General features: G+C 41.9%; 1 protein-coding gene across 6 annotated transcripts in view; it reads right to left on the bottom strand.

The window, feature by feature from the left end:
- ACSL6 (acyl-CoA synthetase long chain family member 6) overlaps positions 1 to 18,251 on the bottom strand; it is a 113,469-nt gene that overhangs the window by 20,847 nt on the left and 74,371 nt on the right. For 5 of the 6 annotated variants that reach the window (XM_075068128.1, XM_032769130.2, XM_032769133.2 and 2 more), the window contains 3 exons: positions 12,157 to 12,208; positions 5,704 to 5,777; positions 1,568 to 1,645 (listed from right to left, as the gene is read on the bottom strand). In XM_075068128.1, coding sequence (XP_074924229.1) covers positions 1,568 to 1,645; positions 5,704 to 5,777; positions 12,157 to 12,208 — 204 coding nt within the window. Of the gene's footprint in view, positions 1 to 1,567; positions 1,646 to 1,702; positions 1,781 to 5,703; positions 5,778 to 12,156; positions 12,209 to 18,251 lie in introns of all 6 variants that reach the window. The other variant, XM_032769137.2, reaches the window with a different exon arrangement.

Raw genomic sequence — 18,251 nt, 5'->3', positions numbered from 1 at the left:
AAAGGATATTCTGAGTCAAGTGTGGAGAGTTAATTCTTAACTCCCCTGGTACATTTTAGGCATTGCAAAAAATGCAATATCTAATATCAGAGTCCTGCCGTATTTAGGTATCAGTGAGTGACCAATTTCATTTATCGCTGAAATTGCTGAATTTTTGTTGGCATGGAGGAGAAATTTTCAGGACACAAAGGACAGTAAGGAATAGGCACTCAACTCCCATTGGAAGTCATGGGGAGTTGACCACCTAACTCTTTTATGTACTTGTGAAAAATCTTCCCCCATCATAAATCCTACATTTCCAAAGTCTTGAGGGAGTAGCCATATAACTCCTACTGAGTTAATGGGATTTATGCAGCATTTGCGTAAGCTTGTCTCTCATCAGCATACATTGGTTCAATCAAAGATGTTACCTCACCCATCTCGTCTCTCTAATATCCTGAGATGAGCACGGCTACAACAACATGGCTAATACTTACTCTCCAGGTACTGACTATAAAACCATAAGAATTTAATCAATAGACTCTTGTGGGTTTAAGAAATATCACCCTATCAAATCCACATACTGTACTTCACACATTAGCAGGTTCCTGGCTAAATAATTAAAGACGTATATGGAAAAAACAGTCACTGTATATGCACAGAGAGCATTTAAAAAAATTAAGTAGTCGAGATACTGAAGTTTAAAGAGTAATCCCAGGAACCTGCAGGTTTCTTAACACGGCGAAAAGTAATTTAAGTCTGGTATAACTGTTATTAGAGTTAGGCCCAAAGCAGAACTCCAAATCTAAAATCCCACCCAAAAAAAAAGAAGAAAAAAGGGGCGGGGGGAAACTTGGGTTCAGATTCTGATCCAAAAAAAACCATGGCATCAACCCAAATCTGACCACAAAATCTGAGCCCCCACTAAATTTGGGGAAATTTGAGTCAGAACTGAATCCAGATCCAAACTTCAGAGTTCTGGCCAATCTCTAGTTCATGGATTTTCAGACCGGCAGCTATCATCTGCCCTATTTGGAAAGGAAGTGAAGTCACTTCTATGGGCTGGCATGAGTCAGTACTTCTACTTGTCACTATTTCCAAGAGACAGTGGCTTCCACTTATTGTGCATTATACACTGATCTGCCAGGAAGACTGCATGTGTCACCACTGTGGGGTTTTTTCCTGCTTTTCAGTTTCTGCAAATCTGATTTATTTACACCATAAAAAGTGTGGAGTTGATAAAGAATACGTGCAATATTATTTTAAACACCATGATTGCTGGTCCTATAATACTTTGAAAAGCTGCCACCCAAAATAATAGATATATTTTGCCCCCAAAAGATAATTATTTCTGTACATGTGCCATTTTCTGATCTCAGTTACACTCCAGAGACTCTATCGGAGTTGCCCCAGATTTACCTGTTCAAGTGACATCAGAATCTGCACCCTGGAACTGCACCCATGACACTTTTGGAGTACAATCTGTTTTAGCTCTACAGTATATTGTGGAGTATTTTGTCATGTTTACCATTTTACTTGGTTATTTTTTAGTGTGGAAACAGGACTTCCATTGACACCATGACCTTACCTGTACCATTCTCTCAAACATGTGTGCTAAAGGCAAATAGGAAATGTGTACATCCTCACAAGTAGGAGCCCACTGACTCTGGAAGAAAACACAAGGAGCCCCACAAGGCCTAGTCAGTTCAGACAGGTTTCTTACCTGTATAACTCTTTCAAACATGTGAGCCAGAGGCAGGAAGGAGATGAGCACATCGTCCTGTCTCGGAAAGATCACTTTCTGCAGGTGAAGGGCATGGGAGACAGAAAGGAAAGAAACACTGACAGGAAGACAACAAGAGAGTCATAAAACAATAAAAAGAAAAATGGCACCAGAGGAGCAAAAGGTAAAGATTATCAAGAAAGAGCGAGAGAGAGAGAGAGACAGCGGCATTTGAAGCGAAGCGTTAGGCCACAACATCAATGAAACTAAGTTAGCAGGAGTAGTAAAGAGTGCAAGGATGTACATAGAGAGCAAGGGAGAACTCTCCCCACTGCAAGAGTGTATTTTTCAAGGAACTCTGCAGCTCATATGGCAAATAGGTGCTAACACCGAGGAACCAAATTTTCCTACATAGGCTTAGGTGACCAAATAAAGATTTGCACACTCAAATTGGCATTTGCCTCAAAATGGGTGTCTGGGCATTTCAAGCACCGAGATTCAGGATTTGACTGTTACGGCACGGTGTTCAGCTGCACTGAGTACACACACACTTCCACTCAGCCTGAGTGCAGCTGAGGTAGGGAGGAGCTCTGTCAATATTCGGACTGGCCAGGGGCCAAAATGGTTCCCAACATAAGTTCGAATGGTGCCCCAGGGCTGCTCTGCTGGCTGGGGATTGGTGGAATACATTCTGTTCTATCTTCAACTTTCTTTTGCTCCTGGATTACCTCCTTCTTCATCCAGCCGACACTGATATGTCCCTGAACCAAGGGTTAGCAGGGGGATTGCATAAAGCTGGCCACGCCAGCTTTACACTAGCCCAGCATTCCTCCATCTTAGTGGGATCTTCAAGATATCCCATTAGGGCAGCTTTAAAGTTGCTTTTTGCTACTCTGCCAGTGTGGAGTGAGCTTAACACAGCTGACAGTCTGGCTCCTAGCCATGAAGTCCAGGTTTGAAGATATGGGCTTATTAAGCAGAAAATTTGTATCAAAAATTTAATCCTGCACAGAGATGAGTTCTTTCCTCCAAATTACAACCCTGACCCTACAACTGGATTCGAACAGATGGCCCCTTTAGTCCAGAAGTCAGTGGAGCTCTGCAGAGGCACAAGGGTCCCCTGTGCAGATGCAAGTGCAGATACAGACCATTAGATTGAAAGATGCAGGATTTTTTTACGGAGGTTAATTATTGATTTTAGTCAGAATAATATGTTGGATTATCAAGCTGCAAAATATTACATTCTTTTTGGTTAGTGTTTCTTCCAATTTTAAGCATCTACATTATTGGTGTCTGAGAGACAGATGTGGGGGAAGAAGGAGGCTGAATAAATCATAAAAAGAAAAAAAAACTATTTGGTTTGCTAAGATTTCTTATTTTATTTAATTGGGCTGGAATTTAACAATGGCCCTTAGCCTCACATATTCCATACATCAGAAGGAAAGCTAAAAATCAAAAAAGAAACGTTTTTACATAAAACAGTTTCCCAAGGTGTAGAGACAGCCATAGTATAGTGATTACAGAAACTGATGTCTTGATTATATCCATTACTCACTGCACCTTGTATACCAGTACAAAGGGGGTTTAAAACCCTGCTCAGTCAGAATGGTATCATTTCACATCCACTTTGCATTCCTATTATTCTGCTGTATCTGTCAAAATAATGGAGCGTAATAGAAGCCCTTGAGTTGTTTTCCCATGGAAAGGAATATTGAGATTGACTCTCTTTGGGGCATGTTTTCCTGTCATCTCCTGAGGTCAGGTGTAATAAGAATTTAGTGTTTTCAGTGTCTTGTTTTATCTGGCAGTCTGAATATTCTTGTGTACAGGAGACTAAAATACTGAGATCTGTCAGTCTACCTGCAAGTGTCTCTTCAAACGGGTCATCCATAGGTACAGCTGCGAAAAACCAGTCTCACCATTGGAGAAAAAAGTAATATTTTTCCAGTTTTGATAAAAAGAAAATATTTTGTGCCTTTGATGCATTATTTTTTCCAAAAAATGAAAATCTTTGTTTTTTCTCCCCCAAACCAGCAATTGGACAAATACTTTTAGAAAACTAAATTCAGTTCATTTTTAAATTGCAGCCAATGGGAGCTGCGGGGGGCAGTGCCGGCATGCAGAGGCAGAGCCTAATCCTAGGAGCTAAGGAATATGTCACCACTTCCATGGAGCCCCCCAAACTAAATGCCACCTGGAGCCCGCACCCCCTTCTGCATTCCAACCCCCTGCTCCAGCCTGGAGCTCCCTCCCAGAACTCACACTCCACATCCCCTCCCACATCCCTGCCCCAGCCCTGACCCCCCTCCTACACCCAAACTCCCTCCCAGAGGTCACTCTCCCTCCTGCAACTTGAATTCCTTGTTTCTGACCCCACCCCAGAACCCGCATCCCCAGCCCAGGGCCCATACCCCCTGTCTCAGTCTGGAGCCCCTTCCCATACTCCAAACGCCTAAGCTCCACCCCTCAGCCCACAGCCCCTTTCTGCATTCCAAACCCCTCATCCCCAGCCCCACCTCAGAGCCTGCACCCCAGCCTGGAGCCCCCTCCCACACCCTGAACTCCTCATTTCTAGCCCCTCCCCAGGGTCTGAACCCCCAGCCGGACCCCTTTCCCCCTCCTGCATCCCAACCCCCTACCCTAGCCTGGTAAAAATGAGTAAGAGAGTGAGGGTTGGGGGAGAGCAAGCGACAGAGGGAGGGGGGATGGAGTGAGTATGGGTGGGGCCTCAGAGAAGGGGCAAGGCAGGGGCAGGGCAATGGTGTTTGGTTTTGTGTGATTAGAAAGTTGGCAACTCTATTAATGGCAGTCTTAGATTTTGAGCCAATACCCTTTGAAATCAATGGAAAAAATCCTATTTCCTGCAATGGACACTGCATCAGGCTTTTGGGGCTTGATTCTGCAAAATTCTGAGTAGCCTCAAACTCCCCTGAAGTTGAGGGTGCTAAGCATCTTGCAGGGTCAAGCTCTTAGTGTTTACTACTGTGAACTGTCCCACTGACACTTTATGGTGATCATTAATGAGGCCCAAATCCTGCAGACACTTAAACAAGTTCAATGGGATGACTCTCATCACATGCATGAGTATTTGCAGGATTGGGACCTACAGCAGGGAACCTTTACATATTCAAGCCCGAAAACAGGAATATTTACAGCATTGGCCAGGAATAGATATCAGATTTATTTTGATAAGGTGGGTGTTTTATCAGTACATTGTTCCTGTAACTGTAAAGGTTCAGCCAAAGGTCCTTTCGCTGTGTACCAGTTGATTCTTTCCACCACTTAAGTATTAGCAGTCTATTAACATGATTCATTTCTGCTTCAGCAATGCTGTTTCCCAGACAGAAAGTATGGTCTCCAAATGCATGTTTATACATTCTTTTAAATGCACTGCCCATATAAAAACTGGCCAGTTTTCTATTTAAAAAAAATTATGCCACAGTGACACATATATCATATTCAAAATACAGGATGTAACAAGGTGTGTTTTAATATGAATACAATGATTTTTGTAGTATTTTAAATATGTTGCATAGGTTGTCATATACTTTATATACATTGTGTGCAGAATGATGGCTATCAAACAAATAATGGACATGTTGGAAATGAATTTTCTCTAGAGGATTGGTTTATTGTATGGGCATCATTGGGAAGCTTCTGGTCATTTTTTTAAGTTCTAAGCACCAGTTACAATTTTACTGGGTTCTTTGGCCTTCACCTGGGACCCAGTACTGCAAGATCAACTCATTGATTTAATGAGAGTTGAGGGTGCTCCCAAAAAGGACTCGGCATCTTGCAGGAGCAGGACCCAAATGCATGTGCTGTAGTTGAGGGGGAAATCTACTGTCATTCACCACTAAGGGCTTAACCTTGCTTCCATTTCAATGACTTGGCTCCCAAGAGTGAGATTTCACTTATCTTGGATAGATTTGAAATAACCCAAAAATTCAAACGGAAAAAGTCACAGTATGCGGTAACACTCTCTAGGTAGGGGTATTCACCTCTGTCACTTTCAGAAAGCCCGAAAAATCAGCAACCACGTTCCTGTGAGTCAGCATAGCACCTTTGGGGTTCCCTGAAAAGAAAGAAAAAAGAAACAGCACAGCGTTAATAAAAGACCCTGTAGTAAATTTTAAAAGGCTTCTAAGACCTGGAGATGTTAAAATTCTTTTCAGTGTCCCTTCCTGAATTCTAAAATAGCAATTTTCAAAAATAAGTTGTTTCTATGGAATAAAATACACAAAGATGTTTGAACACAGAAGACCAATAGCATGATTTTATTGCCCATTCTCTGGGCCAGATACTGTGAATCAGCCAATGAATCAGAGGATTTAAGAATGATGTGCAACTTTTTACAAAGTATTACTGTAAAATGAGCATAGCGTGTTTTAACTGAAGGTTTTCTTCTTTGTTAAAGAAGATATCATTTGACACAGAGACCAATCACCTAGATTTTGGCTAAGAATGAGCTCTAGAACTATTGTACTTAACTTGAAGGTTTCTTTGCCAGATCAGTGATATTACCATCACTGTCTTTTTATTTTGAGTTTTGGCTTCTTCGTGGCCACTTGAATAATGTTTCTGATGTTCACACCTCTCAATACACCGAAGTGTAGAGATTACTGGGTGACACACATGGCCACAGGGCTATTGATAGAGCTGCAGCACTTTTACCCTGGGCAAATAGAACATAGTCAGCACAGCACATTAAATACTTCTGAGCATGTAAATAATAGAAAACACCTAGCATCGATCCATTCTCAGGACCATGGTCAGTGCTAGTGACTAGGACTTGACATATCTTCCTTTGCCTCAGCACCAACCCTCTTCATCACTCTTAAAAGGGACTAGCCACAGAGTAAGTTGCTTCTCAGTGTGAGTACAATTGGCAGAAGTGGGCCTTATTCCCCCCAGCCCCCATAATGGCAAGCAGATTCATTTTAAAATCAGACTGAGCCACTGTACTGTAGTTCCTGGGACTAGCTGGGTGGAACTGGCTCTCAAAGAAGCCTTCCTTTTTTAATGTAAAGTAGATGGAGCTGTTTGTCATACCACAGGTGCATAATGAATCAAACCATGCCCTGTGGAATCCCACTGAAGTAAATGGGCCTGCCCAAACTGTACATCCAGGCAGAATTTGCCCCCTGGATAAACTAATCATGCCCCTGGAATTTGGAAGGGGTCACAGTGGCTTGGGGGTTAATGTATAATGCTATCTTTTAGGGACTAGGGTTCAATTCCTCTTCAGTTCACAAACTTTGCAGGTACCATGCCAGTCCCTCTGTGAATACTGCTTCAGATCACAAAGACTCTGCGCAGGTCAGCACTATCAGCAGTTACTGCCCAGGAACAGCAGGGGTATTGAGCTCAGTTAGCAGAGCCGCATGGGCAAGACTGCACAATGCGTGTTCTCTCAGTGCTCTCTTCATTTCATGAACACCAAATTCATCCAATATTCAGACTAATTAAGTGAACCCTGAACACAAACATTTGCCACTGCACATATTTATTGGAATGAACGGGACATTTATAACATATAGAGTATTTTAGAACATGTCTTTAGAACATAAGAACGGCCGTACTAGGTCAGACCATTCTGAAAATTTACCATTTATTCCTACCCTTTGTTCCCTATCTTTTAACCAGTTCTCAATCCATGAAAGGATCTTTCCCTCTTATCCCATGACAACTTAATTTACGTAAGAGCCTTTGGTGAGGGACCTTGTCAAAGACTTTCTGGAAATCTAAGTACACTATGTTCACTGGATCCCCCTTGTCCACATGTTTGTTGACCCCTTCAAAGAACTCTAATAGATCAGTAAGACACGATTTCCCTTTACAGAAACCCTGTTGACTTCTGCCCAACAATTTATGTTCTTCTAGGTGTCTGACAATTTTATTGTTTAATGTTGCTTCAACTAATTTGCCCGGTACTGACGTTAGACTTACCGGTCTGTAACTGCCGGGATCCCCTCTAGAGCTCTTTTTAAATATTGGCATTACATTAGCTATCTTCCAGTCATTAGGTACAGAAGCTGTTTTAAAGGACAGGTTACAAACCATAGTTAACAGTTTCACAATTTCACATTTGAGTTCTTTCAGAACTCTTGGGTGAATGCCATCTGGTCCCAGTGACTTGTTACTGTTAAGCTTATCAATTAATTCCAAAACCTCCTCTAGTGACACTTCAATCTGTGACAATTTCTCAGATTTGTCACCTACAAAGGATGGCTCAGGTTTGGGAATCTCCCTAACATCCTTAGTTGTGAAGACTGAAGCAAAGAATTCATTCAGTTTCTCCGCAATGACTTTATCGTCTTTAAGTGCTCCTTTTGTATCTCAATCATCCAGAGGCCCCACTGGTTGTTTATCAGGCTTTCTGCTTCTGATGTACTTAAAAGACATTTTGTTATTACCTTTTGAGATTTTTGGCTAGGTGTTCTTCAAACTCCTTTTTGGCTTTTCTTATTACATTTTTACACGTAATTTGGCAGTGTTTATGCTCCTTTCTATTTACCTTACTAGGATTTGACTTCCATTTTTTAAAAGATGCCTTTTTATCTCTCACTGCTTCTTTTACATGGTTGTTAAGCCACCGTGGCTCTTTTTTACTTCGCTTACTGTGTTTTTTAATTTGGGGTATACATTTAAGTTGGGCCTCTACTATGGTGTCTTTGAAAAGTGTCCATGCAGCTTGCAGGGATTTTCACTTTAAACAATGTTTCAAGCACTTTAATCCCGTCTTTAAAACCTTGGCAAAATCATTATATTATACCGAAAGAGTTGTAAAATGTTGCACTATTGTGGTGTAACGTACATACATGCCATTCTGTTTCATAACCCATAGTCAGGGAGAGAGCAACTGTTCTACCCCCAGCAACAGTTTCAGTGCTACATGTGGTACAGGCCAACAGTCAGATGGTTGCTTGATATGGCAGGTTTTCTTATAAAAGTACAAATGTATTCTTAGGTGGGGGAAAAAACAGCCTCACAGGCATGGGAATCCAGACAAAAAGAGAATTCTGTGAGCCAAGCTAAAAAGTAGATGTGCATAGGAGACCAAGAAATTTCTTATCTTTTATTGTGTGTCTTGCCAAAACAATTTCTCAAATCAGCCTATACAATTCAGAGGGTAGCTGTACTTCTACAGAGTTGAGTTCTGTGAATTTTTCTTCAAAACAATGATTGGATATTCTTCCTTAGTTTAATTACCTCACTGAAATGCATTCTAGATTATATACCCTCAACTATATCAATTAAGTGTTTTTCTTTCAGTACCCAGGGATAAATCTTCAGACATCCTGGGAAATGAGATGGATTCTTAGTTTCTTTCAACACTTGAATTCATTTATTCGATCTCTGAAAATTTTCATTGCATATTCAGATGATCCAGAACATCTGCCAGGGTTCCTCAAACCATCATTATCATCACCATTCTGAAAATATATCCCTTCCTTCCTCCCCCTTTTTCTATGTGAATAACAGCTGAATTCAGTGTCCCAAAGTATTTGTGACTCTAAACATATCAGAGCAGGGCACCAGTTTTCATAACCTTCATCACCAGAAACCTCGTCAAAAAAAATTCCAGAGCAAACAATGCTGCAGATTTGTTGTTGATCTAGCTACATGTGCCACAATGGTGATCACAGCATGTATTACCCTTTTTTAGTACATGAGACTATTTGACAGAATGTCTAGGCAAACAGAGTTCACTTTGCTACAAGTCCTTCCCCAGAGCCCATCCTGGGTGGAACAGCAACATACTAGTGACATAGCTTTTTTTCCCCCTTTCTTTTTAAATCATTAAAGTATCCTCTACTTGAATTTGCTTCACAGAGACAACAGCACAAAATATCCTCAAGATAGCACAGCACATTGACACAGATGCACAATGGAGGAGTATCAACAATGGTGAGTGATTCCAGGCAGTTAAATCAGTGACTAGAGCATGACAATCTTCAGGTGTTACTTCAGTGAGGACCTTGTCTGACACTTCTCATATGTAAGAAAGGAATCTTTTCAATGTCACTGAATGCATCACTGAATGAATGCCATTCAGTGTCATTTCTGAGCCTGTAAATGGCTCCTTATACCAAGCGAGCATCCATGAGTTACTGGTGAATTCTGCTAAAAGAACAGGAGTACTTGTGGCACCTTAGAGGCTAACAAATTTATTTGAGCATAAGCTTTCATGGGCTACACCCCACTTCATCGGATCCATAGAATGGAACATTATATACACACACACACACACACACACTATATGTATATATATATACACACACATACATATACACACACACATACACAGAACATGAAAAGGTGGAAGTTGCCATACCAACTCTAAAAGGCTAATTAATTAATATGAGCTATTATCAGCAACTCATTTTAATTATTATTATTAGGCTCATCTTAATTAGCCTCAGAGTTGGTATGGCAACTTCCACCTTTTCATGTTCTGTGTGTGTGTGTCTGTGTGTATATATAGTGTGTGCGTGTATATGTACACACACACACACCTTCTTACTGTATGTTCCATTCTATGCATCCGATGAAGTGGGCTATAGCCCATGAAATCTTATGCTCAAATAAATTTGTTAGTCTCTAAGGTGCCACAAGTAGTCCTGTTCTTTTTGTGGATACAGACTAATACGGCTGCTACTCTGAAAACTGGTGAATTCTGCTGAACCATGGAAAGCCTTCATCAACATCTAACTGTCTCTGCTGGAGATAGGTTTCCTTGGAAGATTAGTCACTGGTCTGTACTTGAAAAACTGAAGGGTGTTTTTTCAGAGCAGTCAGTACACACAGATGCATAACAATGTTTAATGTACATTTCCACACTTAGCAACCACCATTGCCTCACGCTCATTTAGGAGTTGTGTTGACAATTGGTTAAAAAAAAATGAAGGCGAGTCCAAACATCTCAGAGTCAACCTCTCTCTTCCCTCTGTGAAGGCATTTTGTATGTCTGATCCTATGAATCACATACAAAAATTAAAATCCATTCCTGAGTTTACTAATAAACAGCCAAAAATAGATATAAATTTGCAAGTTATTAACCCAAATTTTCATTATAGAATTCAAGTCATAACAGATACTTCCAAAGCTTTAACCTACTGACACTGGCTCCATTTCAAAATAATTCTAAATCTGGTAATTCAAAATAAATGAATATGGGGCCCAATCCAGGCCAGGCACTTTACGTCCCATTGGATGGTTCACCTTAAAGCTGCAAAAGCCCAGGAGTGTCACTACAACCTTCACAAAAGCCCTCATGCAGATTAACCAAGCAAAGAAACCAGACTTATTCCAGCAGAGGAGGATACATAGGTGATAAGATGGTAGGTATTAAACACAAGGACCATGCCCCTGGAAGAGCTCTGACTGTTGCTGACCTGCAGAGTTTGAAATCTTAGGTTTCGGGGGAACCAGAAGGTGGGCTGTGAACTTCACCTCCTAGCTGTGGTTTTTCAGGCATAGTACTAAGCACAGCCTAAAGCCTGACTCTAGCCCAAGCGCTATGTGAGTTTTCCACAAGTTTTCTTTTCCTTATCTGTCCTGAATAAAGAGCTATTTAGAAAAAGAGAACACGCTGGAAGTAGTAAAGAAGAACAAAACTTTAAAGGAAACACAGTCCCTAGATTTTCTATATATTTTAAAATCCCAAACAAACCAAACGTGCAGCCAATTTTTGGACTAATTCTTCCCCATAAGAGACCTTTGAGAACCTCTCTGAGCATGGAGAGGCCACTTTTAGGTATGTTATTGAGTGACCAGGGAGATTAACAGACCTAAAAGTGGCAATTCTTCAACAAAAAAACTTCAAAAACAGACTCCAGTGTCAGGGGCAGCTCTAGGTATTTTGCTGCCCCAAGCACGGAAGGCAGACTGCCTTTGGCGGCTTGCCTGCGGGAGGACCCCGGTCCTGCAGATTTGGCGGCACGCCTGCGGGAGGTCCGCTGAAGCCGTGGGACCAGCAGACCCTCCGCAGGCATGCCGCCGAAGGCAGCCTGCCTGCCGCTCTCGTGGAGATCAGTAACTTGCCTCCCGTGGCTTGCCACCCCAAAGCACGCGCTTGGTGTGCGGATGCCTGAAGCCGCCCCTGTCCAGCGTGAAAACAGATACACAGAAGAATGAGGAAAAGAGATACACACACAGAACATTTTCACACACTTGCAAAATCATATTGCCAAAATATATTATTTAAGGAGTTGCAGAAAAAGTATTATTTGTATTTTTATACCAGTGTAATCTAAGTTTTTAATTTGATTATAACTTTATATATGTGTGTATGTATCTCTCTCTCACACGTGTATTTAATAGACATAAAACAAACACAATTGTTCTATATATGACAGTGCTAGATTGTGTTTATACACGATGAGCCGTTATTCAGAGTGATTTTGGTAGTCTAAGGTAATGCATTAAGATTAAAATGCCTGTTCTGTTACCTGTAGTGCCACTAGTAAAACAGACAATCGACAGATCTTCTGGTTGAGGAGGCTAGAAATACACAAAGAAAACAGGAAAATTATAGAGTCACAGGTTTGCATCATTAGCCTCTGTGCTCACTTCTTTACTGAACCAATCATGTCTCAACCCTGTCTTTTCAATTTTTTCCTGGAACTTGCAAAAAAAATAATGTAATTCTTCCTCTAGTATGTTTGTCCATTTGGTCTAGTTTCCTTCTTTCCCCCTAGGTTTAGGTGCATTAAAGGAGTGTACTTTAGTGTGACTAGTCCATCATTCAAGATCCTTGCCTACTTATCATATGCTATATTCCCTAATGAAAGAAAACCATAGTCTCAAGCTTCTGCATGACAGATGTTTGAACTACTGGTTAAAAATAATATTTAAGCATTTGGCCCCTTTGGGAGTTAGGAAATTATTTGCTAACAGATTCTGATTTTCTTCATCTGTATTTGTCATTCATGAGTGTCTCACATTTGGTATTAATAATATATAGATGATGAGTTGTTTGAAAACAGCTATTTTGTATTTGTTATTCATGTCATGTGTTGGGTCCCCTAAATCACATAGCATTTTTTCTGGTTCCTAACTGGATGATAAACTTTTTATTAAGAAGAACAACAACAAATATTGTTCTAATTTCTGGCTGAATGCTCATTCATTTTAAAAATTAGGGACATTTTTGGAATGTAAAGGCATTTTCACAAATACTCACAAGCACCAAATACATGCAAGTAACAAATAATAGGACTGGGAAATGAAACTCAGCATTTTTACTTGCAAAATATTTGGAAGTCAGGTTTCTGTCTACTGTGCGTCCAGCCTTAATCTGACAATGTAGGTAATATGTTTAAATGTTTGAGTGCCTTAGTTTTTGGAAGCCCAGTTTGAGACATCTTGGGCCTACCTTTCGCTGCTGAGTGCTGCTATCTGCAACTGAAGTCAGTAAGATCCGTGAGTGCTCAGCAGTTATGAATATCAAGCCCTGTGTATGTCAAGTTGGGCCACCAAAAAGTAACAGACCCAGAATTACAAGCCTCTTTTGAATAATTGGCGGTGAGTGCACGCAGCACTACCACAGTCATTCTTAGTAAAACCATACCTAATTCAACAGCTTTCAAAAGGCTCCCAAGTGGTGCTGCTGTGGTGCATTTTTCAGTTACAGAAACCCCAACAAGTCTCCAAAGGTGGCGGTAGTGGAGGAATCCACTCATATGCAGTGGGTAAGCTTTGCTAATTACCACTTAAATAAATTTGACTTAATATTAAAATTCAATCAGGCTACCGCAGCTGGGTCTTCAGGGATGACACACGTCATCTTCCACTTGATCAGAAGATAACTCATGACTGTGCCGTGGCCACCCATTGTGATTTGTCTTTTCTGGTTATTGTTTTGTTTCCTAAGGAACATTTACCGTGAGTTGACGTGCTATGGAGTTTAAAGTTAGACACAGTGTCACCAAGACCATGAAGATGGTTTGTGTCGGCATAGAATCCTATTCTGTAATTCTGCAACTGCTGTTTTAGAGTTCAGTCCTACAATGTATCAAGTTCAATAGGGTAGACCTCTAAAAGAAATGTACATGTGTAAGTGTTTGCAAGGCCTGTCTCCTTTTTACTCTATGAGAACATGCGCCCCTCCCCACCAACATGAATGGAACAGCTGTAGTACAAACAAAGCCCTTTGATTCCTAGCATGGCTAGTGACAGTATGCTGAGCACTTTAAATGGTTGTATCAGGGAAATAGGGGGTGTCAGTGCAGTCAGGACATGTTTTCCTTGTGGGGAGATTGTCTTGGAAACAAGGACAAGAGGTGACTAAAGGGAGTTCTGCTACTAGAGATTACATCAGAGTAATAGCTCTTAGTCTGATTTGCAGGACTGAGTCTCAGGAATCATACAGGAACAAAATAAGGTAGGAAGAGAAAAGGATTAGGTGATACAACTAATACAGGGCTGTGGGTTTTGCCCACTAGGCTCTGCTGTAAAAGGCCATTCTCATAAAAGAATGAAAGTTATCCCTTATCCTCAAATACATCTCAAGTCTCCTCTGAAACAGAGAGAGGAGAAAATTCACAGATAACAGTAACTTGTCGTCTTTTATAATTACAAGATTTAGAGACGTCCATATGCAAACCCCACAGGCTGAGTTAATAATTTCAGGGCACAGTCCTGTTGTACAAAGAGGCAAAACCACTGAGAGTTTTGCCTGAGTAAGGATTGAAGGTATGGACCCTTAATGTCCATCACAATTTTTTGAACACCACAAAACTAATACCAGCCCCAACTGTAATTCTGTTCTTTGCTTTAGAATGGAGTAAACGAACATGACAGATTGACCAATCAAGTCCAGCTCTAAAAAGGTGGAATAATGAAAGGGGCAATGCTAATGGGGAACAGCTGGATTGCATTGTGCACACCTCATAAATAGTCTCTTCTCTAGTGAAAGGTGCTTAGGGTCCAATCCAAACTCACTGAAGTCAACAGTAGAGCCTCTTGAAATTTTTTCCCTCACAAAACTTTCTTCCAAAGAGAAAATGCTTTTCAAAGAACTTAGAGTATTCATTTCCAGCCACAAATTTAGCATGAGGCAGCCACCCCGCTCCAATACTAAACCTATCCAAACTAGCCAACTGGGATGCACCTTACCTAACCAAAGCTAGCAAACAAGCCTCAGAGCCAAAGGTAGATTTTGCTGGCCAGCGCATCTCAACCCTATCATAGCCGGAACCGGCCAGCTACCCCAAAACACCAAATGTCGCAACCTCAGCACCTATAGCCACCAAAAGCCAGGATGGCCCAAAGGCGCAAACTCTAAAAACAGAATGTCAACCAACCTCAAGCCTAACTCTGGTCATAAGCCATTACCACACACCATTACTAGCCCTGCCTAGGAAATGCAAGAAGGCCCAAACATAATATCCAACCAGACTACTAGCCCAAATAAGCTTTGATCAAGGTAGCTCACTAAAGACAGCAACATAGCCGTGGTAGCAAGGGCAGAAGCACTGGATAGCAGGCTGAGTACATAACAAGAGACTGTATTTGGATAGTTAGACTTTAGCCCAGGGTCCCCTGGTGGGCGCAGCCCTAGCCTTGGCCTCCCTGCAGGCCTTTACTATTATAGCCTGCCCTCCCATTCCCATCACGCCCAGTCCTACTCAGAGCCCTTTTGCTGCCCTACTCCTAATTGTCTTCTGGGTCCATGTGCTGGTTCTGAACTCTCATATGTGCCTGTATATCCAGCCCAGGCCAGCGTTTGATCCCCATTTGTGTAAAGTCAGACTCCAAAAATCCTGAGATTGGGTTAAAAATCCTGGGATTATAATTTTTAAGAGTGTGGTTTTTATTTGCTGCTGGGGTTTAAACCTTTAGGATACACTCAGGACATGTTTTGCATTCAGAAAGGCTAAAATTTGCTTTTTAAAAAAAAGGAAAAATGGAGATTATGAAATAACATGACTCCAGGAGCTGAGGCTTTATTAAAATCACCAGAAATGAGATTTACAATAAAAAGCCATCTCTCCCCTAACATTAACCCACATTTAATTCCTAATGCTGGCTTATCCCTTTATGCTTACCATAACCCATGACTTCCTACTAGCCCCAACCTTATGTCTGGAGCTATTTGGTGGGCAAAAGTGAGACAGAAAATTGAGGTGGGTTGGTGACCTGAGGTCCATGGCGCAGCATCACACTGCAGGTGAAGGTTATGAGTTCATACCAGTTGACAGGCATCAGTTAGGTTAGGATAGAGGGCAGGTTGGAGAGCCTTCTGTAGTTATTGTTGGGATACTACAGGGGTCGGCAACCTTCAGCACACAGCCCATCAGGGTAAGCCACTGGTGGGCTGCCAGATATTTTGTTTACATTTACCGTTCACAGTCACGGCTCCCTGCAGCTCCCAGTGGCCGCGGTTCACCATTCTCAGCCAATGGGAGCAGCAGGAAGCTGCAGGCCACAGGGACATGCTGGCTACCGCTTCCTGCAGCTCCCACTGGCTGGAAATGGTAAACCGCAATCACTGGGAGTTGCGGGGGCCTGTGCCTGCGGACAGTCGACACAAACAAAATGTCTCGCGGCCTGCCAGTGGATTACCCTGATGGGCCGCGTGCCAAAGGTTGCCGACCCCTGGGATAGTAGGTGGGTCCATATTATGATTAAGGTTTGAGTTAGGATTCAGGCTGGTTAGCAGGCTGGGGCAAGAGGTAAGGATGGGATCAGTTAGCAGATGTGAACAAGGATTAGGATTGGGGACGGATGGAGCTCTCAAACTAGGGTTAGGGATTGGGTTTGTATATGGACTCAGATGAACCTACAGGAATCTAGTCTGAGATGTTTCCTGGTTTTTCTGACTGGCAATCGAGATGTCTTAACTAGAGCCATTAATTATTATTACAGTGTTTTTATGCTGCCTTTTCGTTGAATTGTAGCTCATTTGCCTTTCATAAAAAGACACTATTAAGTTGATGTAGTTTGAAATCTATTCTAAAGTCAGGAATTTTGTTTAGCAGTTTTTTGAAGATGGTTCGTTTAATTTGTCCTACTTATTCTCACACTTAGCATTCACAAAGCTCTTTAAAGAACACTGTAGGATCTCATCCTCTATCATTCCTTCCTTGGGTTTATGTCCTGAAGTTCCATTTAAGGATTCAGGGGACATAATTTATGAAGCAAATAACATACATCCCCAGTTTCAGTGGGAGTTCTGTTGGAGAAGCAGGTTTTTGTAGTTTGTGGATTGTATTGTGGAGTTTGTGTGTGAATGAGTGTGTGTGCAGGCTGCTAGGGGCTGTGTGCTGGGAGCGAGGCTGAGCCCTGAGTTGGGGGCGGGGCTTACCTGATTAGGGGTCCTATATAAGGAGCCAGGCACTCAGGCAGCGGCACAGACAGCTGCATAATAGAATGAAATATAATAGTGAAAAATGCAAGGGGTACATGCACTTAGGGGCATTAATAAATAAAATTTAGATATCACTTGGGACCGCATCAGGTTGGGGGAAGCGACGGAGGAGGGACAAAAGGACCTTGGTGGTACCTAATTTTTCGGGGTCCTAACGTTGAGTTCGAAGTAAATTTGTATTAAGCCTCAGCCCTCTCAGCCTCCGCCAGCTAGGAACTGATGACTATGAGACGCCCAATGTGAATTAATGGCCGTTAAATACTAAAGCAAATCCGTCTTAAGGCATGGACAGGTCAGCCGAGGTAAATCCAGTCAAAAAGAAATAATGAAAGGTGAGTGGTTGAGTACCATCTATTAAAGGCGCTGGTCGATGAGACCCCACCTGGAATAATTGTGCTGCCATCTTGGCATGGCTTCCCAGGTTTTAAGAAGGATGAATTCAACTGGAACAGGTTCAAGGAGGAGCTACTAGGATGATTCCAGGACATGGGAAAACCTGCCTTATGAAAGCGAACTCAAAGAGGCTGGCTTGTTTAGCCTGCCAAAAGGCTCTCGGGGGATCTGCTTTGCCTCTATATAAATATATCAGGGTGATTAAGGTTAGGAGGGAGACATATTTAAGTTTAGTACTAATGTAGCCAAGACAAATGGTACAAACTGATTTAGGAAATGTAGACTTGAATTAGACGAAGGTTTCTAACCCATTAGGGGGTGAAGTCTGAAACAGCCTTTCCGAGGGAAGTAAAAGTGGATGGGCAAAGAGACTTAGCTGGCCTTTTAAGGACTAGACTTCATAAGTTATGGGGGATGTTATGATGGGAAGTTTAATTTTGGACAACTAGATCTTGGATTTATCGGCGATAAAGTTTGGCTCAATGGTCGTGTTAGACGTATGTGGCCCCGATAGTGGATGGGTAATTTAATGGAGCGCTACGGGAACTGAGTTACCTGCACTGAAGATCTTTTCTTGGGTGGGCTGGCTGGTCTTGCCACAGTCAGGGGTTTAGCTGATCGCCAATATTTGGGTCGGGGAAGGATTTTCCCTCCAGGCGGATTGCAGAGCCAACTAGGTTTTTCGACCTTCCTCTGCACGTTGAGATGGGTCGCTTGCTGTGGTGATTTCTCGCATCTTGATCTTTCAAACGCACATTTTGAGATCAGATAACTCAGTCA

This window comes from Chelonoidis abingdonii, chromosome 7, assembly GCF_003597395.2.
Source record: "Chelonoidis abingdonii isolate Lonesome George chromosome 7, CheloAbing_2.0, whole genome shotgun sequence".
NCBI classification, from domain to species: Eukaryota; Metazoa; Chordata; order Testudines; family Testudinidae; genus Chelonoidis; species Chelonoidis abingdonii.
The sequence above is the reverse complement of the archived record's forward strand: the minus strand, read 5'-3'. Positions and strand labels throughout refer to the sequence as shown.